Source organism: Mchenga conophoros, linkage group LG14 (assembly GCF_057382185.1).
Source record: "Mchenga conophoros isolate Kocher_MC1m ecotype Shallow Benthic linkage group LG14, M_conophoros_male_GT1.1, whole genome shotgun sequence".
NCBI lineage: Eukaryota > Metazoa > Chordata > Actinopteri > Cichliformes > Cichlidae > Mchenga > Mchenga conophoros.
This window is the reverse complement of record NC_140539.1, coordinates 13,128,749-13,144,611: the sequence shown is the minus strand read 5'-3', so window position 1 is coordinate 13,144,611 and position 15,863 is coordinate 13,128,749. Positions and strand designations below refer to the sequence as shown.

At 43.0% G+C, this 15,863-nt stretch overlaps 1 protein-coding gene across 2 annotated transcripts in view; it reads left to right on the top strand.

Moving 5' to 3' along the window:
* Positions 1-15,863, top strand: part of hip1 (huntingtin interacting protein 1) — a 50,140-nt gene that overhangs the window by 9,205 nt on the left and 25,072 nt on the right. For both annotated transcript variants that reach the window (XM_085245360.1, XM_085245361.1), the window contains exons 2-6: positions 9,964-10,027; positions 10,501-10,643; positions 10,748-10,804; positions 14,821-14,901; positions 15,573-15,649. In XM_085245360.1, the coding sequence (XP_085101486.1) occupies positions 9,964-10,027; positions 10,501-10,643; positions 10,748-10,804; positions 14,821-14,901; positions 15,573-15,649 (422 nt within the window). The remainder of the gene's footprint in view (positions 1-9,963; positions 10,028-10,500; positions 10,644-10,747; positions 10,805-14,820; positions 14,902-15,572; positions 15,650-15,863) is intronic.

The window sequence follows — 15,863 nt, the reverse complement described above, 5'->3', positions numbered from 1 at the left end:
AGAAAAAACCTCAGCCGCCCACGTGAAGTCAGTCACGTGTAGACATGGTGTAGGTAGGTGTAGCGATGGAAAGCCTCCTAGGGCATCACCTTCCAGTTGCAATTAACAGGTTATTTTAGCTGAACCTCGAGAAAAAGTGGGAAAGTGTAAAGTATTTCAATCAAAGCTTTTCTACATGTTGTTTCTGCCACTGTCCAGTGGGTCTTGCAGACTGTGCATCACCGCTCCACCACAGGTAATCTGGTGATGCACAGCAGAGATGAAACACTGAGGAATGTGGCTGAAGGTATGCAGGGTGTGTTGTTTAGAGATGATGACAGCCCTCCAGCCCTTCCGCGACCCTGAAAAGGATAAGCGGCAAAGAATGGATGAATGCTTATAGACCTACAGTTTCTTTATGTAAATATACACTCACCGGACTCTTTTATTTATTTGTTTTTTACCTTCAGGACTGCCTTAATTCGTCATGATATAGATTAAACAAGGTGCAGGAAACATTCCTTCAGTTGTTGTGGCTTTGTAGGCTGTACATTCATGATATGAATCTCTTGTTCCACCACATCCCAAGGGTGCACTGTTCGATTGAGACCTGGTGGTTGTCGAGTTCATGTCAGTACAGTGAACTCTGTCATGTACAAGAAACCAGTTTGAGATGATCTGAGCTTGGTGACATGGTGCTCTGAAAATATCCCCCAAATCATTAGACCACCAGCAGCAGCCGGAATAATTGATGCAAAGCAGTATGGATCCATGCTTTTGTGTTGTTTACGCCATCGTCAGAATCTCTCAGCAGCAATAGAGACTCATCAGATCAAGCCACATTTTCCCAACCTTCTATTGTCCATTTCCGGTGAGTCCGGACCACGGCTTCCTGTTTTAGCTGACAGCAGTGTCACCTGGTGTGCTCTTCTGCTGCATCTGAATGTTGTGCATTCAGAGATGCTCTTCTGCATACCTCGGTTCTAACAAGTATTGCTAGAGTTACTGTTGCCTTCCTATCAGCTCGAGGTACTCCGGGCTTTCTTATTTGACATCAACAAGTCATTTTTACCCAGAGAATTGTTCTCTCTGGATATTTTCGTCCTCTTTTTTTCCCCAGACTCTAGAGATGGTTGTGTAGGAAAATCCCAGTAGATCAGCACTTTCGGAAATACTCTGGCTAACAACCACACTACGTTTAAAGTCAATCAAATGACCTTTCATTCTCAGTTTGATGCTCAGTTTGGACTTCAGAATGTCGTCTTGAGTTTCTCTACATGTCGACATGCCTTCATGCACTGAGTTAATGGCATTTGATTGGCCGATTAGAAATTTGTGCTAACGTGCAGCTGAACGTTTGCCCCATTGTTGCATCAGCTGAAACAGTTTGTTTTAGATAAAATGAAAAAGAAGCCACGGAAGCAGATGATTGTGACGCCTGTGTAGATTCGGTTATTGCTGTGCTGTGAGGTGGGGTGAGCTGAGGTGCACAGATGTGGCTTTTACTGATACGTCTTCAGGAAGTTGAGGCGAGGCCGTGAGGCTTTTTCACGCAGAGTTGCAAAGAGAGGAGGGGCTCAAAAGCCTGCCACGGGGATGAAGGGCTGAGAGTTTAATTGTGGTGGAGCCCGGCCTTCGACCTACGTGTGACTTTAACCAGCTGCCACCCTCCACCTCTACCCTCAGCGACGAACCCATTGCTGTTAGGTCGCACGCTCCAAACATCCCGGAGCTGTATGTTTGCATGCTTTTTAGTGGGCTCTTATGAGACTGCAACATCCCACTGGGCTTATCTGCATCACCCATTGCCCCGTTATTAATGGGACAGGAGATACTCGGTGCATTAGGTGGAAAACAAGCTCCCAGTTACAGCCTCAGGGGCCTGCACATGACTGGCAGCCATTGTTACTAGGCTGGTGGCTGGTTTCACCTTCACTCTATGATAAAATTGTACATTGCATTCCAGATTCAGCTCGCTGGGTTGATAATGCTCCCTCAGTGCCTGCAGTGACACCTGTGTAGCATGCATGGGTTTGTAATTTTTGCTCCCTGCGTGCACATAAGAAAAAACTCTCACTCTGCCCTCTTTGCGTCAGTGCAAGCCTGAATTTTGAGAGATGCGAGGAGGCTCACACGGGAGCAGATTTGCACGTCAGACGCGACACATAACATGGTCCTGAAACAAGCAACACAGAGGGCTCTGTTCAGACCGGTGACCTTTTCAGCCGGGTGGAGTCGCTCTTGGAAAAATGTTTGGGCCAAAAACGCTTTTCCTGTTATTATCCAATTTTTTTTTTTCTTTCAATGGATTTGTAAAAGAATAAATAAAAACTGTTATTTCATGGTGTTGTGACCTCTGAGGAGGCTGCTTGTTTGTGTGAAATGCACCACGGTAAGGCGAGCTCTCAGTTTTACCACGTATACTTTTACTTGTGCACGTTGAACCATGAAGGCTGTTGTTTTATTTTCGAGGAAATAGGCGGATATTTTTAGTGTGTGAAACCTGAAGTCAGATACCGAGTGCACCGGAACCATGCTCATCGGCGGTATAGTCCAAAAAAAATGTTTACACCACTATATCATACTGCTGTAATCTGTGTTTTTAGATTAAACAGTTGGATTAGGTCATGTGTGTATATGTAAAAGGGAGGTTTCATAAGAACAAACACAGAAAGGCTTGTCTCCAAATCTGCACTTCCCCTTCACATCTTTGAGCTCAATGGTTTCGTTTTCCAGCTGGCGACTTTGCTTTTGGGTTTACTGTAATCTTTAAAAAAAGACATTAAAGTCTGGCTACTTGAAGCCAAATTTAATAAGAGGTGAGGCCTGGCTAAACATTTTTGCACAGTACTGTATTCTCCAGGTATGACACCATGTGCAGACTCCAAAGGTTTTTAGAAAGAGATAAGACACAGTACAAATATTGTTCTTTAAACATTTGATAGTATATGAATTAAAGATCATTTTGGATTTTTCTATATACTGAGCTGGAGACAAAACACATATTCAGTGAATATCAGACTTTTATTGATCAGCTGAGCAGAAAATGCTATTCACAGTGTGTGTGCGCTTCACATGTAAGCATGCAGGTGTTTGCAAACAGATGTGTGTGCTTGATAAGTTGTGTCTAAATATTACGGTCTGTGAAGTGGGGAGAGATATGCATGTTCTTTTTAGATTGTTATTTCAGGTCATCTGTTAGCGATCGCTGACTGCCCATTTTTAAATATCCGTGTTCCTAAAGGTCTGAGTGTATTCACACAAAGACACCTGGAGGGGATCTGGCAGGAAATGGAGACAGAGCAAAGTGTTTGGTCTCAGCTGCTCCCTGTCTGGCTTGACTGAGCAAGGTTTTAGCTGAAGGCGGGGGTGCTGTGGATTTGGGCATTTTTCAGCAGGCAGGAAATGGGCAGTGGAGGGTGTGCCAAGACAGGAAGCCTGACTGAGTGCCTGCAACCCCCCCCCCCCCCCCCCCTTCTCTCCTTCACCTCCACCCCTACAGCGTCAGCCACAATGACCGTGCCTCCTCTGCCTCACCTCAGCGTTAACAGGGCTCCTGCATTCACAGCCTGCACGTTTCCTGTTTTCATTCCTTCCTCCATCCCATCGCTGTTTACCCTTTTTATAGCAGAATAGCTGGACCGGTCTCGGCAGCAGCTCCAGCCTCGGCCTCCGAGACATCCGTCTTTAATTTAGACGGGTAGCTCAAAAGGTATGACAGCAGTTTGGTGTCTGCTCTGTTGTTTGGGAACAGTGACAGACTTGGTGAAAGCATTCTGGGCTCTTGTCCCCTGTTGGGTGTGCTGAGAGGTTAAATCGGAAGGAGGAAACATTGCAAAAGGATTGGGAAAGCATGCAGCTGTTAAATACAGACACGCAGTCCTTCTTAGCTGTGCCATAATGAAGGTTTTAAGACCAGAGGCTTCACTTGTTGATATCATGCCAGAGTCAGAATCACTGGGAACATGGGTGAAGCTAAAGCAGACTCCACGGCCTGTCATGAGCTCTCTCCTCCATCCACACCTAAATAACTGCTGTCAGATAATCATAGTACCATAACTTAAATTAATCACTCCACTCCCATGCTAAGGATGCCGCCTCCTCCTCCTGCTTAAATCCAGTGAGAACAAGTGTTGCCGAATTTACTCTCCCCCTTCTCATTTGGCCCTGCCGAGGTTTTCCACAGTCATTTTCTCATGATTGAGCATCACTAGCTTTGAGTTATTCTCGGCACTAATGCTGACATGAAATGTGCGACAACGCGCCAGAGACAAAAATATCCGAGAGCGCTGTCTTTTCTCTGTGACCGTCATAAAGTGACCACGATAAGATGACATGTCTCCGGGACTGACATGGGAATCAAATCGCCCAACATCGCTTTTTAGTCACATGCTCTTTGGGAGGCGGAGGGTTGGGGAAGGGAGTCGCTCAGCGAGGGCCGGTTCGTTTAGCAGGCAGAAGATGCTTTCTCCCTCTGGGTGCTGTGCGCTGGGCCTTCAGCGGGCGCAGCCAGACCACGATCAGCATATCAATGCCGCGCTTTCCACAGAAGAGCTGATTGGTGCTTGCCAGGCCCGACTTTGCATGCTTTCAACACTGTATCAATAACACTTTGTTTGAAAGCAGAACTGTGGAAAAGAAGATGTTTCTGTAGATATCAAGAAGCAGAAAGGACTTCTGTGTTGCGTCGGCGAGTAATTGATTGATGGCTCGTTATGACTCTTTGCTTCAGGGCGGAAAGGGGAAGCGCAAAAGATGCCGGCCCCCTGCAGATGCAGTGACGTAGGTTCCCCAGTTTAAGGACTCTCTCGGGGCGGATCTTTGCGCCTCAGCTTTATAATCACTTTCCTCTCACCTGTGATTTAATTGCTCGTCATTTGACTTTGTCAGCCGGTCCGAGTGGCTGCACTGCGAGGGGCTAATAGGCCACTGATTTATTGATGCCGGCAAGCCGCCTCAGCCAATGCCAGGAGATCTAGGCAGCTGGCACTCCCATTCAACCCTAACACAAAGTACAAAGTCTCACTGTGGGCTAATTGGGTCATCCTCATGTGGGAACCAGTTGCACTGGCGTTTACTCAATCATCCCTTGATTTTTTTCTTCTTCTTTTTTATTCTTGTGTGATGGAAAGAAAAGGACAAGCAAAGCAAATTGTCGATGTTAAAACTTACAGCTTCGATCCCTGAAGGCTGTGTTAGCTCACATGCAGATCACAACACGAGTGTCACAATTTTAGTGCTTGTGACAAATTAGCAGCCAGTGACCATGACAGGAAATGCCACAAAAGTCACTTCCCTCATCAGTAAAATGTAAAGCAGATGTGGCTTAAGTGTAGACATGGTGTTTCAGTGTTAACCTACACTTTGAATACAATGTTTAGAAATATGGATCGTGTTTAAAAGAAGGAAAAAGGTGCAAAACACAAGAAGTGTGTATAGATTGTATTCAAACTCTTAAGTGTAAATAAATACAGCGCTATATGTTCATAACTCCTGAAAAGGAGTGACAATATTATCTTAATTTGAGGCTTTTTGTGTTGCCATTGGCCACATTTCATGTTCCAGCCTCCACACGCGAAGCTTCAAATTCAGTCTGTTTAATTCCAAATACTCACAGGTGCATCAGTCTACACAGCCTCAATGTTTCTGGAGAAGAAATAGCTTTTTGAATGTGTTGCATCACTGAAAGCCTTTCTACAACCATTCTCTGTATCAGCCTCAGGTGGTGCAAGAAATCAGGGTTTCGCAGCTGCATGGGGTCTTTTTTTTTTCTTTCTTCCTTTTGTGCATGAACAGAATCTTCAGGGTTGTTTAACAAAAAACAAAACAAAGAAAAGTATTCCAGTAATCATAAAGTTCCCATAAATTTCCAGATCCTGTCGTCAGACCTTCTGGTTTATTTGTAAACAGGAAGTCTAACTTTTTTTTTTTCTTTTTTTTTAAAGCACATGACTGATCATAACTCACTGGCCTTCCTTTTGTGGACTCTATCAGCAGACACAGGCTGTTTTCACGCGTACGCTTTTCTAGATCATATCCAGCGGTGCGTGTCAGGATGCAAACATCCGGCGCCGACCTTTAACCTTTTAAAAAACAAGAAAGCGTGCGGCGTCAGGTTGTTATACTTTGTGCCTACATAGAAACAACTAGCCGGTGGCCGTCATGTGTCCCGCCACGTGCCTGCTCTCCCCAGGTCACGCTAGGGGTGTCAAACATAAGGCCCTGGGTCCTAAATCGGCTCAGTAAAGGCTCCTACCCGGCCCACTGGACAACTTTAGAGTGGATAGATTTTGAACTTTTCTTGCTGTAAGTTTTACGGCTTTTCCTTTTAATAAAGAGTCCCCACCCATACTGCACCAAAGTATAAGCGCACTTTCTGTTATCCACGTCTGTCTCTTCTCACCTTTATGATTCATAGCGCCGGCTGTTCACCATCGACAGGACTACGACCTGAGCGCGGAGGGGCGGATGCTGTGCAAACAGCAATCAGCTCCTGAATTCCTCCTCGTCTTCTCATGATCACTGAATCACTCCTGTGACTGAACCAAACTCATAAATTAGATTTTTCTCAACAGTAAACTTGTGTTTGCCTGCCTGCCTGCCTGCTTGCTTTCGCTGCTGCTGATATGTCACTCAGAGTGATGGCGCGTGTGGAGGTGGCGGTCTATTGTCTGCCGTTGTTTTGACAAGCCAGACCCACATTCTTCTTCTCCGATCCAAACGTCATCTGTTTCAGGATTGTGGCTAGAAGGAAAATACTTTCTAGATGGGCTCTCTCGGGCATTTTTTTTCTCAGCAGTCTGCGACACCAGGTAGCGTTGTGGAAATCTGAAGTAGATCGAGGTGCACACACCCAGGTTGTCTTCCCAAAGCTAAATAAAACTCGCTGTAAACCTAGAATATTTATAGTCTAGTTATCTGTCAAGCTCAGTCACAGGATGCTGTCAGAACATTGTGCAATAGAAGATAACTCGAACATCAACATGTGGTGTATCTGCAAGATCACACAGAGACAGACTAAGAAGATATGGAGCCTTTCATTCACCGAGGTCAGCTCGACACAGAGAAGATCTTAAAATTTTCCTAAAGAGACTGACAGAAATCCCTGCTCCCAGATCATTCCTCCTTTCATCTCTCCTTTCCCTTCCCCATTCCAACCTCCTTCTACCCCACTCCTCCTCCTCTTCCGATTCCTCGCAGTAAACTTCCAGTCCCGGCAGCTCACATACTGGAAGAGGAGGAGCGCACTCCGAACATCTGTGGGAAGTGAGATTATGAAACAGGCCTCCCGTCCTCTGCTGACCCCATCCCCATCGCTCTCCTCGCTCTCTGCTGGAGACACCCTGCAAATGATAGCGGCAGGATACGCTGCCCTGTTTGGTCGTGTGTGCGGAAGACCGGCATTTCGGGCTCCGTTTGAGTCAGCTGTTTGGATGTAGAACTTTTCCCGGTTTTGTTTTCCCCTCGTGTTTAATGTCAGCCAGATGCTGCTTCACGTCACCTCGCCTTCACAGAAACTATCTGAAAAACTCTGAAGCGATGTGGGTTCTAGAAGATTTATATTTATTTGTACTTGCGGGTTTTTCTTGGTCGGCTGCCAGCTGACATAACCTAAAAGCATCGTGAAAACTTTCACACAACAGCTAGAAGGCTTTTGAACTTTTCATGCACGTATGGATGCAAATTTCTGTCAGTCCAAATGTAAATGGGCCACAAATATATCTTTCCTACACAGTTTGAGCCCTCAAGGTACTTTCTTACTACTCCAGGCGACAAATGAGTATCTTCCCCAAGGGTGCTTCTACATGCAGACGAAGGGAAGCCAGGGATGAAACCGCTGACCTTCTGATTAATAAACGACCTATTGGACTGTTCAGATATTCCTCAGAGGATGAATCCAAATAAATGCAGCGATCTCTGATGTTTATTTGTTTTTCTCATCATAAGTAAAATGTGTACGGAAATTTCTCAGCAGGTGTTAAATGGTTTATCATAAAATGTCCGCATATCGGTGATCTCCACAGGCTGAGTCAAAGAGGAAGTCCACTGGCCAGTTTCCACATCGCAGAAGGCGCCACCAAATACGTGAAGATATTTTAATAGTGAACTTGATTGCACAAAACCGGTTATGAGTCAGGTTATGTTTCGTAGATCAGCACTGGTGAGGGGTAGAGTTAAAAAAAAGAAAAAAAAACATGCTGATGCGTCAGGCAGTCGAATGATGACGAAATTAGCCAGTGTGTAACGTTGAGGTCATATTGCATTGTGGGAAATTGGGAAATTTAGCATGGAGGATATGAAAGAATGAGATGTCTAATTCTGCCTCATCGCTTTAATCATTGGTGCTATAAACTGTTTTAGCTTTTCTTCTGGCGCTATCGCTGGGTGATCATTTCAGTTCCTGTTTTTCATTTCTGGATCATTTCAACATTCTGGTTTCTGACCAGGCGCCTACAAAACGAATTGCTTTCCACTCAGACTCAAACTGTAAACTTCATTTTCAATGAGCAAGTGTTTTCCTGCTAACAAATAAAACTAAAACGATGAAAACAAACGAGGCTGGATGTAGGAAATGTTTTATACCTCGTGCTTTCAGTCTGTGTAACGCAATATATCTGTCTGGCACAGAGATCAATTATTATCCCTGTTTATTTAATTTTTTATTACTATTACTCAAGCTACTGCGACTACTGCCTCATTTTCACCTTCCTATGTTACAAAGAAAGAAACCCAAAAATATCCTGTATAGAAAGTTACAGTTGAGAGAAACGACTCCCTTTCAACTGAAACGAAACCCCAAACTAAGCCACACTCGGGATTGGTGGCTTCTGCCTCAGCTAAGAAGGTATACTCGCCACTTTGGTGGGCCAGGAAGTGCAGACCTGAAACATGTAGAGCCTGCACAAAGGTAGGCCACAGCGAGAGAGAGAGAACAAAAAGTAATTGGCTGTAGCAAAGAAATGCATGGAAAATGGGGGGGGGGGGGGGGGGCCACCGCAGCATATCTAAATGATGGCCTGAACCATGAGCTTTTATCTAAAGGGTAGTTTAAGAATGAGAGGGAGTGTCCATAGTACCTGCTGAAAGCTAATAGCGTGCCATAGCACAACCAGAAATCCCCACAAAAACTGCCAAACTAACACCATCCAAGCTACCGGTGGCAGCATTTTCAGCCTTGTGACTGTGTCACACTGGGTTAGAGCAGAAGTGAAAAGTCATTCCAGTGTGTTCTGGTGGTTCTGTAATTCATCTCTGATGATTCTTAAAATTTGAGCTGAAGTTGGAGGAGCTTCAGGTTCAGTCTGGCCAACATTCCTCAGTACAGTAGATGTCATAGCACAGACAGATGCTCCCCTGCTTATCCGCACGTGTCTGGTTGCTGGTGCCGTCTCATTAAATCTGTCTGGTTACAGTCTTAATGTTAACTATGTTTGCTGAAGAGTAGTCCGTGGTGGTTTTCTGTCCGGCCTCTATCCTCTGCAGATGTTGCAACTGTTTCCTGCTTTGTTCGTATATATGATGACATCTAATCCTGTGAATTAACACAAACACGCAGGAGAATTAAAAAAAAAAAAAAAAAAAAAGCACCTGCGCCGTTTCGGCCCTTCTTACATGCTCTGTCACATGTCTGTAATTTAACTTGCCGACTGCACTCCATGCTGAGATTTGGCAGCACACGCGTCTCTTTCGAGGCTGTAGATCCTCCTCAGCAGCAGAGAGGAGGCCTCTCAGCTGCTGCCTTGAATACCAACTCTGCAGAAAATGGGTCAATCAGCGCGTTATAAAAAAACCTGGGCTGCCTCTCATTCCCCAGGTGGTTAGAAAAGGGAAAAGGCAACTTTCTGAAAGGTGGAAGGATGTCAAGTTTTAAAATGAAAAACTTGACTTGTTTTTTTTGCTGTGAGTAAAAAAGCTGTGGGCTGATTTATTTCCTCTGCTTCTCTCCCCTCTTCTCTTCTGCCCTTTCTTTACTCCTCTTCACAGGCTGTCAGCATCAACAAGGCCATCAACACACAGGAGGTCGCTGTCAAAGAGAAGCATGCCAGGAATATCCTAACATTGTGTGTGTGTGTGTGTGTGTGTGTGTGTTTGTTTGAGTGTTTGAGGAGAGGAAGAGCATTTGTTTTGACTTTGTTGTGTGTGCAAAATCATCCTTCCGTAGCTGGAGGGCTGTGTTGGTGCAAAACAGCTAATTTTGTGTAACCCCGTCGTCTGCACATGGCCCTGCTGCACAGCTAATTTAGTCATGTGTAAAACCAAATGGAAGGCTAGACGGACATATTTCTGTTTTATCAGACAGACTAAAAAGCACCAAACTGCTAACATCTAACATCCTGCACAGAGACGGAGCTAAGCAAAGGCCTCAAACATCAGAAAAGAGATCATTAAAAAAAATTCACACACAAAGGAGATGCAACAAATGTTAAAATAAGAGTTTTCTGTATTGAGATTGGTAAATACTTAGGCTCCGCCAGGCTACACAAACACTGTAAGCCTGTGATCCTTGACTGCCGCTCTCACCCTGCATCTTGGGGACCCATCATGAGAAAGGTGCCCACACCTTCTGGGCGGCAGTCAACCGGCTTCCTCTCTCCAGCAACGCCGTGCTCTGCTGGAAGTTCTGCCATGTCTTCCACAAGCTGCTGCGGGACGGGCATCCGAACGTACGTAAACACGAAAACTTTGTCTCCCTCTTATTGTAACTGTGTTCTGATACTCAATGTTAAGGATGTTTCCCCTCTCTTTGTTTCCATTGTTGATTCTTCAGGTGATAAAGGACTCCATGAGGAACAAGGCTGATTTAACTGATATGAGCAGGATGTGGGTAAGGATTATGTCATCTCACACAGTCATAAGTCTCATTTACTGCATTTTCCACACTACAGGGCACACTTAAAATCTTTTAATTTTCTCAAAAATTGACAGTGTGCCTTATAATCCAGTTTGTCTTATGTATGAATTCTGGCTGTGCTTACTGACCTCGATACGATTTTATGTGATACACGGCATTAGAAAAATCTGACAAAAAATGTTTTAGAACGGCTGCCGTAGTCAGGAGCCTTGTGGAGTAATCTGGGTCCAAAACTCCGTCCCCATTAGGCCCCAAAGTCAAACGAACACTGCAGCATCACTGAGAGTCAAAAACTGTCTAAATTATTTCATCTTTAATAAAATGATCAGCGTTGCTGCTTTACAAGGTGTAACAATTAAGTTTAACATCCAGGCATCCATGAAAACAGAATTTATTAAATTTAACAGATTTAGAAGTTAGCAGGAAGTTAGCTCGTTAATTTCCACCTAAACATGATATAGCATGTTCTGACTGAGAGATGTCTGAACAAATTAAAACGTACAGCTCTGCTATCACTTCCAACATAAATGAAGACAGAAAACTAAACAGCAGTGATGTTTGTAGGGTTACTGAAGTTGGGCTAGCTGGTATATAATGATGTGCTACGTGAGCGCTAGCGACACAGCTATGTTAGCATAACATAAACACAGTGAAGCTGGAGGATGAACGCCAACTTTTTTCCACTGGATAAAAGTTAACGTGAGGGTTCCTGATGGTTAAGGATAAATCCAATCGCTTGGCAGGATGCTGTAAAGGGACCAAACTTCAGTCAGAACAACTGAGATAATCCATCCACAATACGAGGTTAGTCATTAATATACTGCGACAACACGGTAATAGAGCAGCTGCGAGAGAATTCAACATTAATGAATCAATGGTACAGAAGTGGAGGAAGCAAGAAGAATGAGTTGAGTAAAGTTTGACTTCTCTGACTCTTTTGTTTCGCTTAATGCACCTTATGGTCCAAAAAATACGGTAATCTTCTTTAGTCCTTACTTTATTGTAACACTAAAAAGGAATTGAATAAAACATGATACGAATGAAACATACTCATTACTAAAATGTGACCATTTAAACTAGTCAGTATAGCCTGGGGTGTTACTCCTGTATTTACAGTGGCTCCATAGTGTAGTGGTTACACATATGCCTAGCATGTGAAAGATACCGGGTGGAGACACACATCACTCTGAGGTTTTGTTAGGAAGGGCATCCAGTTTAGAAATCTGCCAAATCAAATATGCCGAGCTATCTGCTGTGGTGACCAGCAATGCTACTCTCCAGTAATATTTACAGCTGTCGTCATAAGAGATGTGATCTATCTTTACTGAACCAGTTTTGTACAACCAAACTGTCTTTTGCAGCTATATGAAGGATGCCTTATTGTTATTGCCTTTAAGTGTCATTAAATTCTAGTTACAGTAATTAATGTTATAAATCATTCTGTGATTGCATGATTTTCTGACAGCTTGGCATTATCGTGCAGCTTGGCAGTGGCTTGTGGGACCACTGCATTTGTTATGTGAAGACACGAAACACTGTGTATTATTATGCCCTTTATTCTGGCATCGCAGTTGTGTGTGCAGAAGTGCATAGTACTGTAGAGGCGCTCGGTAAATGAACAAAACAAATTCTGTCAATTAATTTACGGAGGCAGTAGCTTTTTCGCTTTACTTCCTGAATTACAGCAGAGCTTAAAGTGCTTTCAGAGTAGATTATTTTCTTTTTAAAAGCATGTTGAGAGACCAAGAAAGCCACAGAAACAATAACGCAGCAGTAAATAAACAGGCGGCAGAGTTATTAGACATATAGTGCTCAGGCTATTTTTACGAGATGTCAGATTAAGCACCAGATTAAGTTCACATGGAATAAACTTGTGTAGCGAACCTCAGGCCAGGTGAAGGCACTCACTAAAAAGGCATTAACAGGCTGTCCAGGTGGGTGTTGACTCATTAAAATGATCTTTCTAGGAGTTTAACATATACAGGTGCAATTTTTGCTGATTTACTTGGATTTTGTTCATTATCAGAGTACGGCTGCCAACTGTCCTCTTTGCTGTGGTGATCATAGCAGATTATATTCATCATCATTTGTTGGTAGCCTGCTGCCAGGGTGTAGTGACAGACATAATGGACAAAAGCCACATGAGCTCATGTTGCATCATCTACCACCCTCATGAAACAGTAATGTCACCGAGGCTGGTGTCGTTCTGGTTTGGGGGATTTGTGCTGACATGCGTTTAGTCTTGGTGGTGTAGTTAAAAAACAATAATGTCATTTGATAATATTTGCATTTATCCACCCCACTGACTTCCCTCTCCAGGTATCTTGTAGGAAGCCAGAGATGCATTAAAAGAATAAATAATTTAGTTGACCTGAATAGGTTTGAGCACCACTGTTAGTGTTACTGCGCCTTTAGTTAACCAATAACAACCGAAAGAAAACACAAGTGATTAAAATGGACAAGAAATATCTGACTGGTTAGAAAAGCATGGATGAAAATTGTTTCCTGACATTATAAATGCAGAGATTATTTTATTAAGATAAGTTGATAAGTAATGAATTAAAAGTGGAAAATTGTCATTGCTAGCTAACTGTGTGCCTCAACAGTTAAATTATTATTCAGTGGCAGAAACAAACTTACACAGTTAACACCTGAAATGATATAAATAGCTAAGTATTACATTAAAAGTTGTAAATTGTCATAGCTAGCTAACTATATGCCTCATGAGTTAAATTATGTAGATAATAAACATAAAGGTTTAGATGGGCAGTAAAAATGATTAACTGTATGCATACATTACATTGTTAGCGCAACCTAATTGGTTAATAGTTGAAGTAGGTAACTAAACTTAACTAGACTGAAAGTTGGAAATTTATCTTAGCTAGCTAACGGTATGGCTCAATAACTGAGAGAGCTAAAGAAATGTTTTTAGAAAAAAAACAGAAGTTTTAACAAGCAATTTAAACGATTACCTAATTGTATAAATAAACAAATGAAATAGTCAGCTAAACATAATGGATAAATGATTAAAGCCTGTTTCCATCCGTAAAGAAAAACTATTTTACCTTCAGCAACTCACATTTTTATGTTAGCAGGTTAGCAAGTTGCATACCAAGTTTCGACTCAGGAATAACTCACAATTTTCACTTGCGTGTGTGTGTGTGGGGGGGGGGGGGGTTAACAGCTAAAATGACATAAATAGCTAAGTATTACATTAAAATCTGGCAATTGTCATAGCTAGCTAACAGTTACAGTGAGCTAACAAGTTACAAGAGCTGTTCAAGTTGCTATCCAACTTGAACAAATATATACATAAAACAAATATATAAATGAATAGATTAAATAAATAAATAGATGAAAGTGGAAGCCAAAAAAAGTGTGAATAAACTGTTAGCTAAAATTCTTGTTAACGGAACATAACAGCTTAAACATTAGGCTAAATAATCCTGAATGTACACCCAAATAACACAGATATATGTACTATAGTGTTGATGAAGCAGTGTTGTCCATCTGAATGGGGCATGGATGGAAAATGCTGGGAACCACTGATAGAAGTGAGCAGATTTCTCTTCATTATATTGATGCCGGTGACTCTGATGAAATGCAAGCGTGTCAACTGCAATACATTTAGCCACAAAAATCTCAAGAGACACTCCTAAGTGATTAATTGAGCAACAGCGACTGGGGTGGAGGTCTAAGATATTCCTTATTACACTAACTGAGTTTTGCTGATGTCAGTAGGAAGGAGGATACAGGAAGCGTGGTCAGTGGGACAAAGGTTGTGGCCTCTTTCTTTCCTGTTATGTCATTACCACCCTCACTCACAGGCTAGAGATATTGTCAACTGGGTTTTTGCATTCACCCGTACACTGTGAGACCTTCTAAAGGTCACGGTGTCCCTGTGACCTTTAGAAGGAAGGACATGGGGAAACTGTTTCTCCTTTGTTTCCTTGGATTTCTTCACTTCCTCTTCTGTCTTTCTACATCAGGGTCACCTGAGTGAAGGCTACGGGAAGCTGTGCAGCATCTACCTCAAACTGCTCATCACCAAAATGGAGTTTCACATCAAAGTGAGTTGGCCTGACCTATAAAACCCATCACCACTCTCCCTCGTCTCTCATTATCTTTGTCTCAGACTCTCCTTTTAGTGCCAGCAGGTCTCTGCGGGTGGCTTCAGAGAAAATTCCAGCTTTTACACTAATGGCCTCCCAAGAATCTGTAGTGTAGCTTTTTATGAGACATCTGAGTAGAGTTAAGGAGGGACCAGAATACAGTGCCGGTGCTGTCCCAGAAGGTCTGGGTGTTTTTTGCCAAGGTTGAGGATTTTCACCTGGAAAGTGGCAAACATGCATATGATGCATGCCTGCTAGTATGCATATTAATTCAGTATTACTAACAATTGCTCTAATCAGTTGTTTCTATTAAAAATGGATCACTACGCGTAGATTGACATTGCTATTTCACTACATGTTTTTAAATGGAGTAATCGAGTAAAAGAAGTAGGGTGAAAGTACAAAATAGTGTGAAATACTCACGGGGTGTTTCAAAGTAAAGCCTTGTCATTTGTATCTTTTGTCCGGTCTCCCTTCCCTCATCTCCAACCGCTCGTACAACTTATTTGACTCACAGTACTCAGACTAATTAATGAATCTTAATTTAAATAGCACATTGCTTTTTACAACCACCAGATTGGTCTGGTATATAACCGTAATCAGGACTTTTACATTGCTTTGTCTTTCAGAACCCTCGTTTTCCAGGAAACCTTCAGATGTCAAACCGACAGCTCGACGAGGCGGGAGAGAACGACGTCAACAACTTGTGAGTGTGGCGAGTCGCTGCTTCGGCTGCTCGTATTGTTTTTGTTTTGCAGACAGGACCGCTGTGCTGGCAGCGTTGCCTTTTTCTCAGCTTTGTGGAGCAAAAGTGTGAAATGCAAAATCCTTCAGTTGTTACTGGACAGTCGCACACGGATAATATGTGGCTGTTCATGGGGATAACCAAAAGGCTTGTTCTTTACTTTGACACATACTAA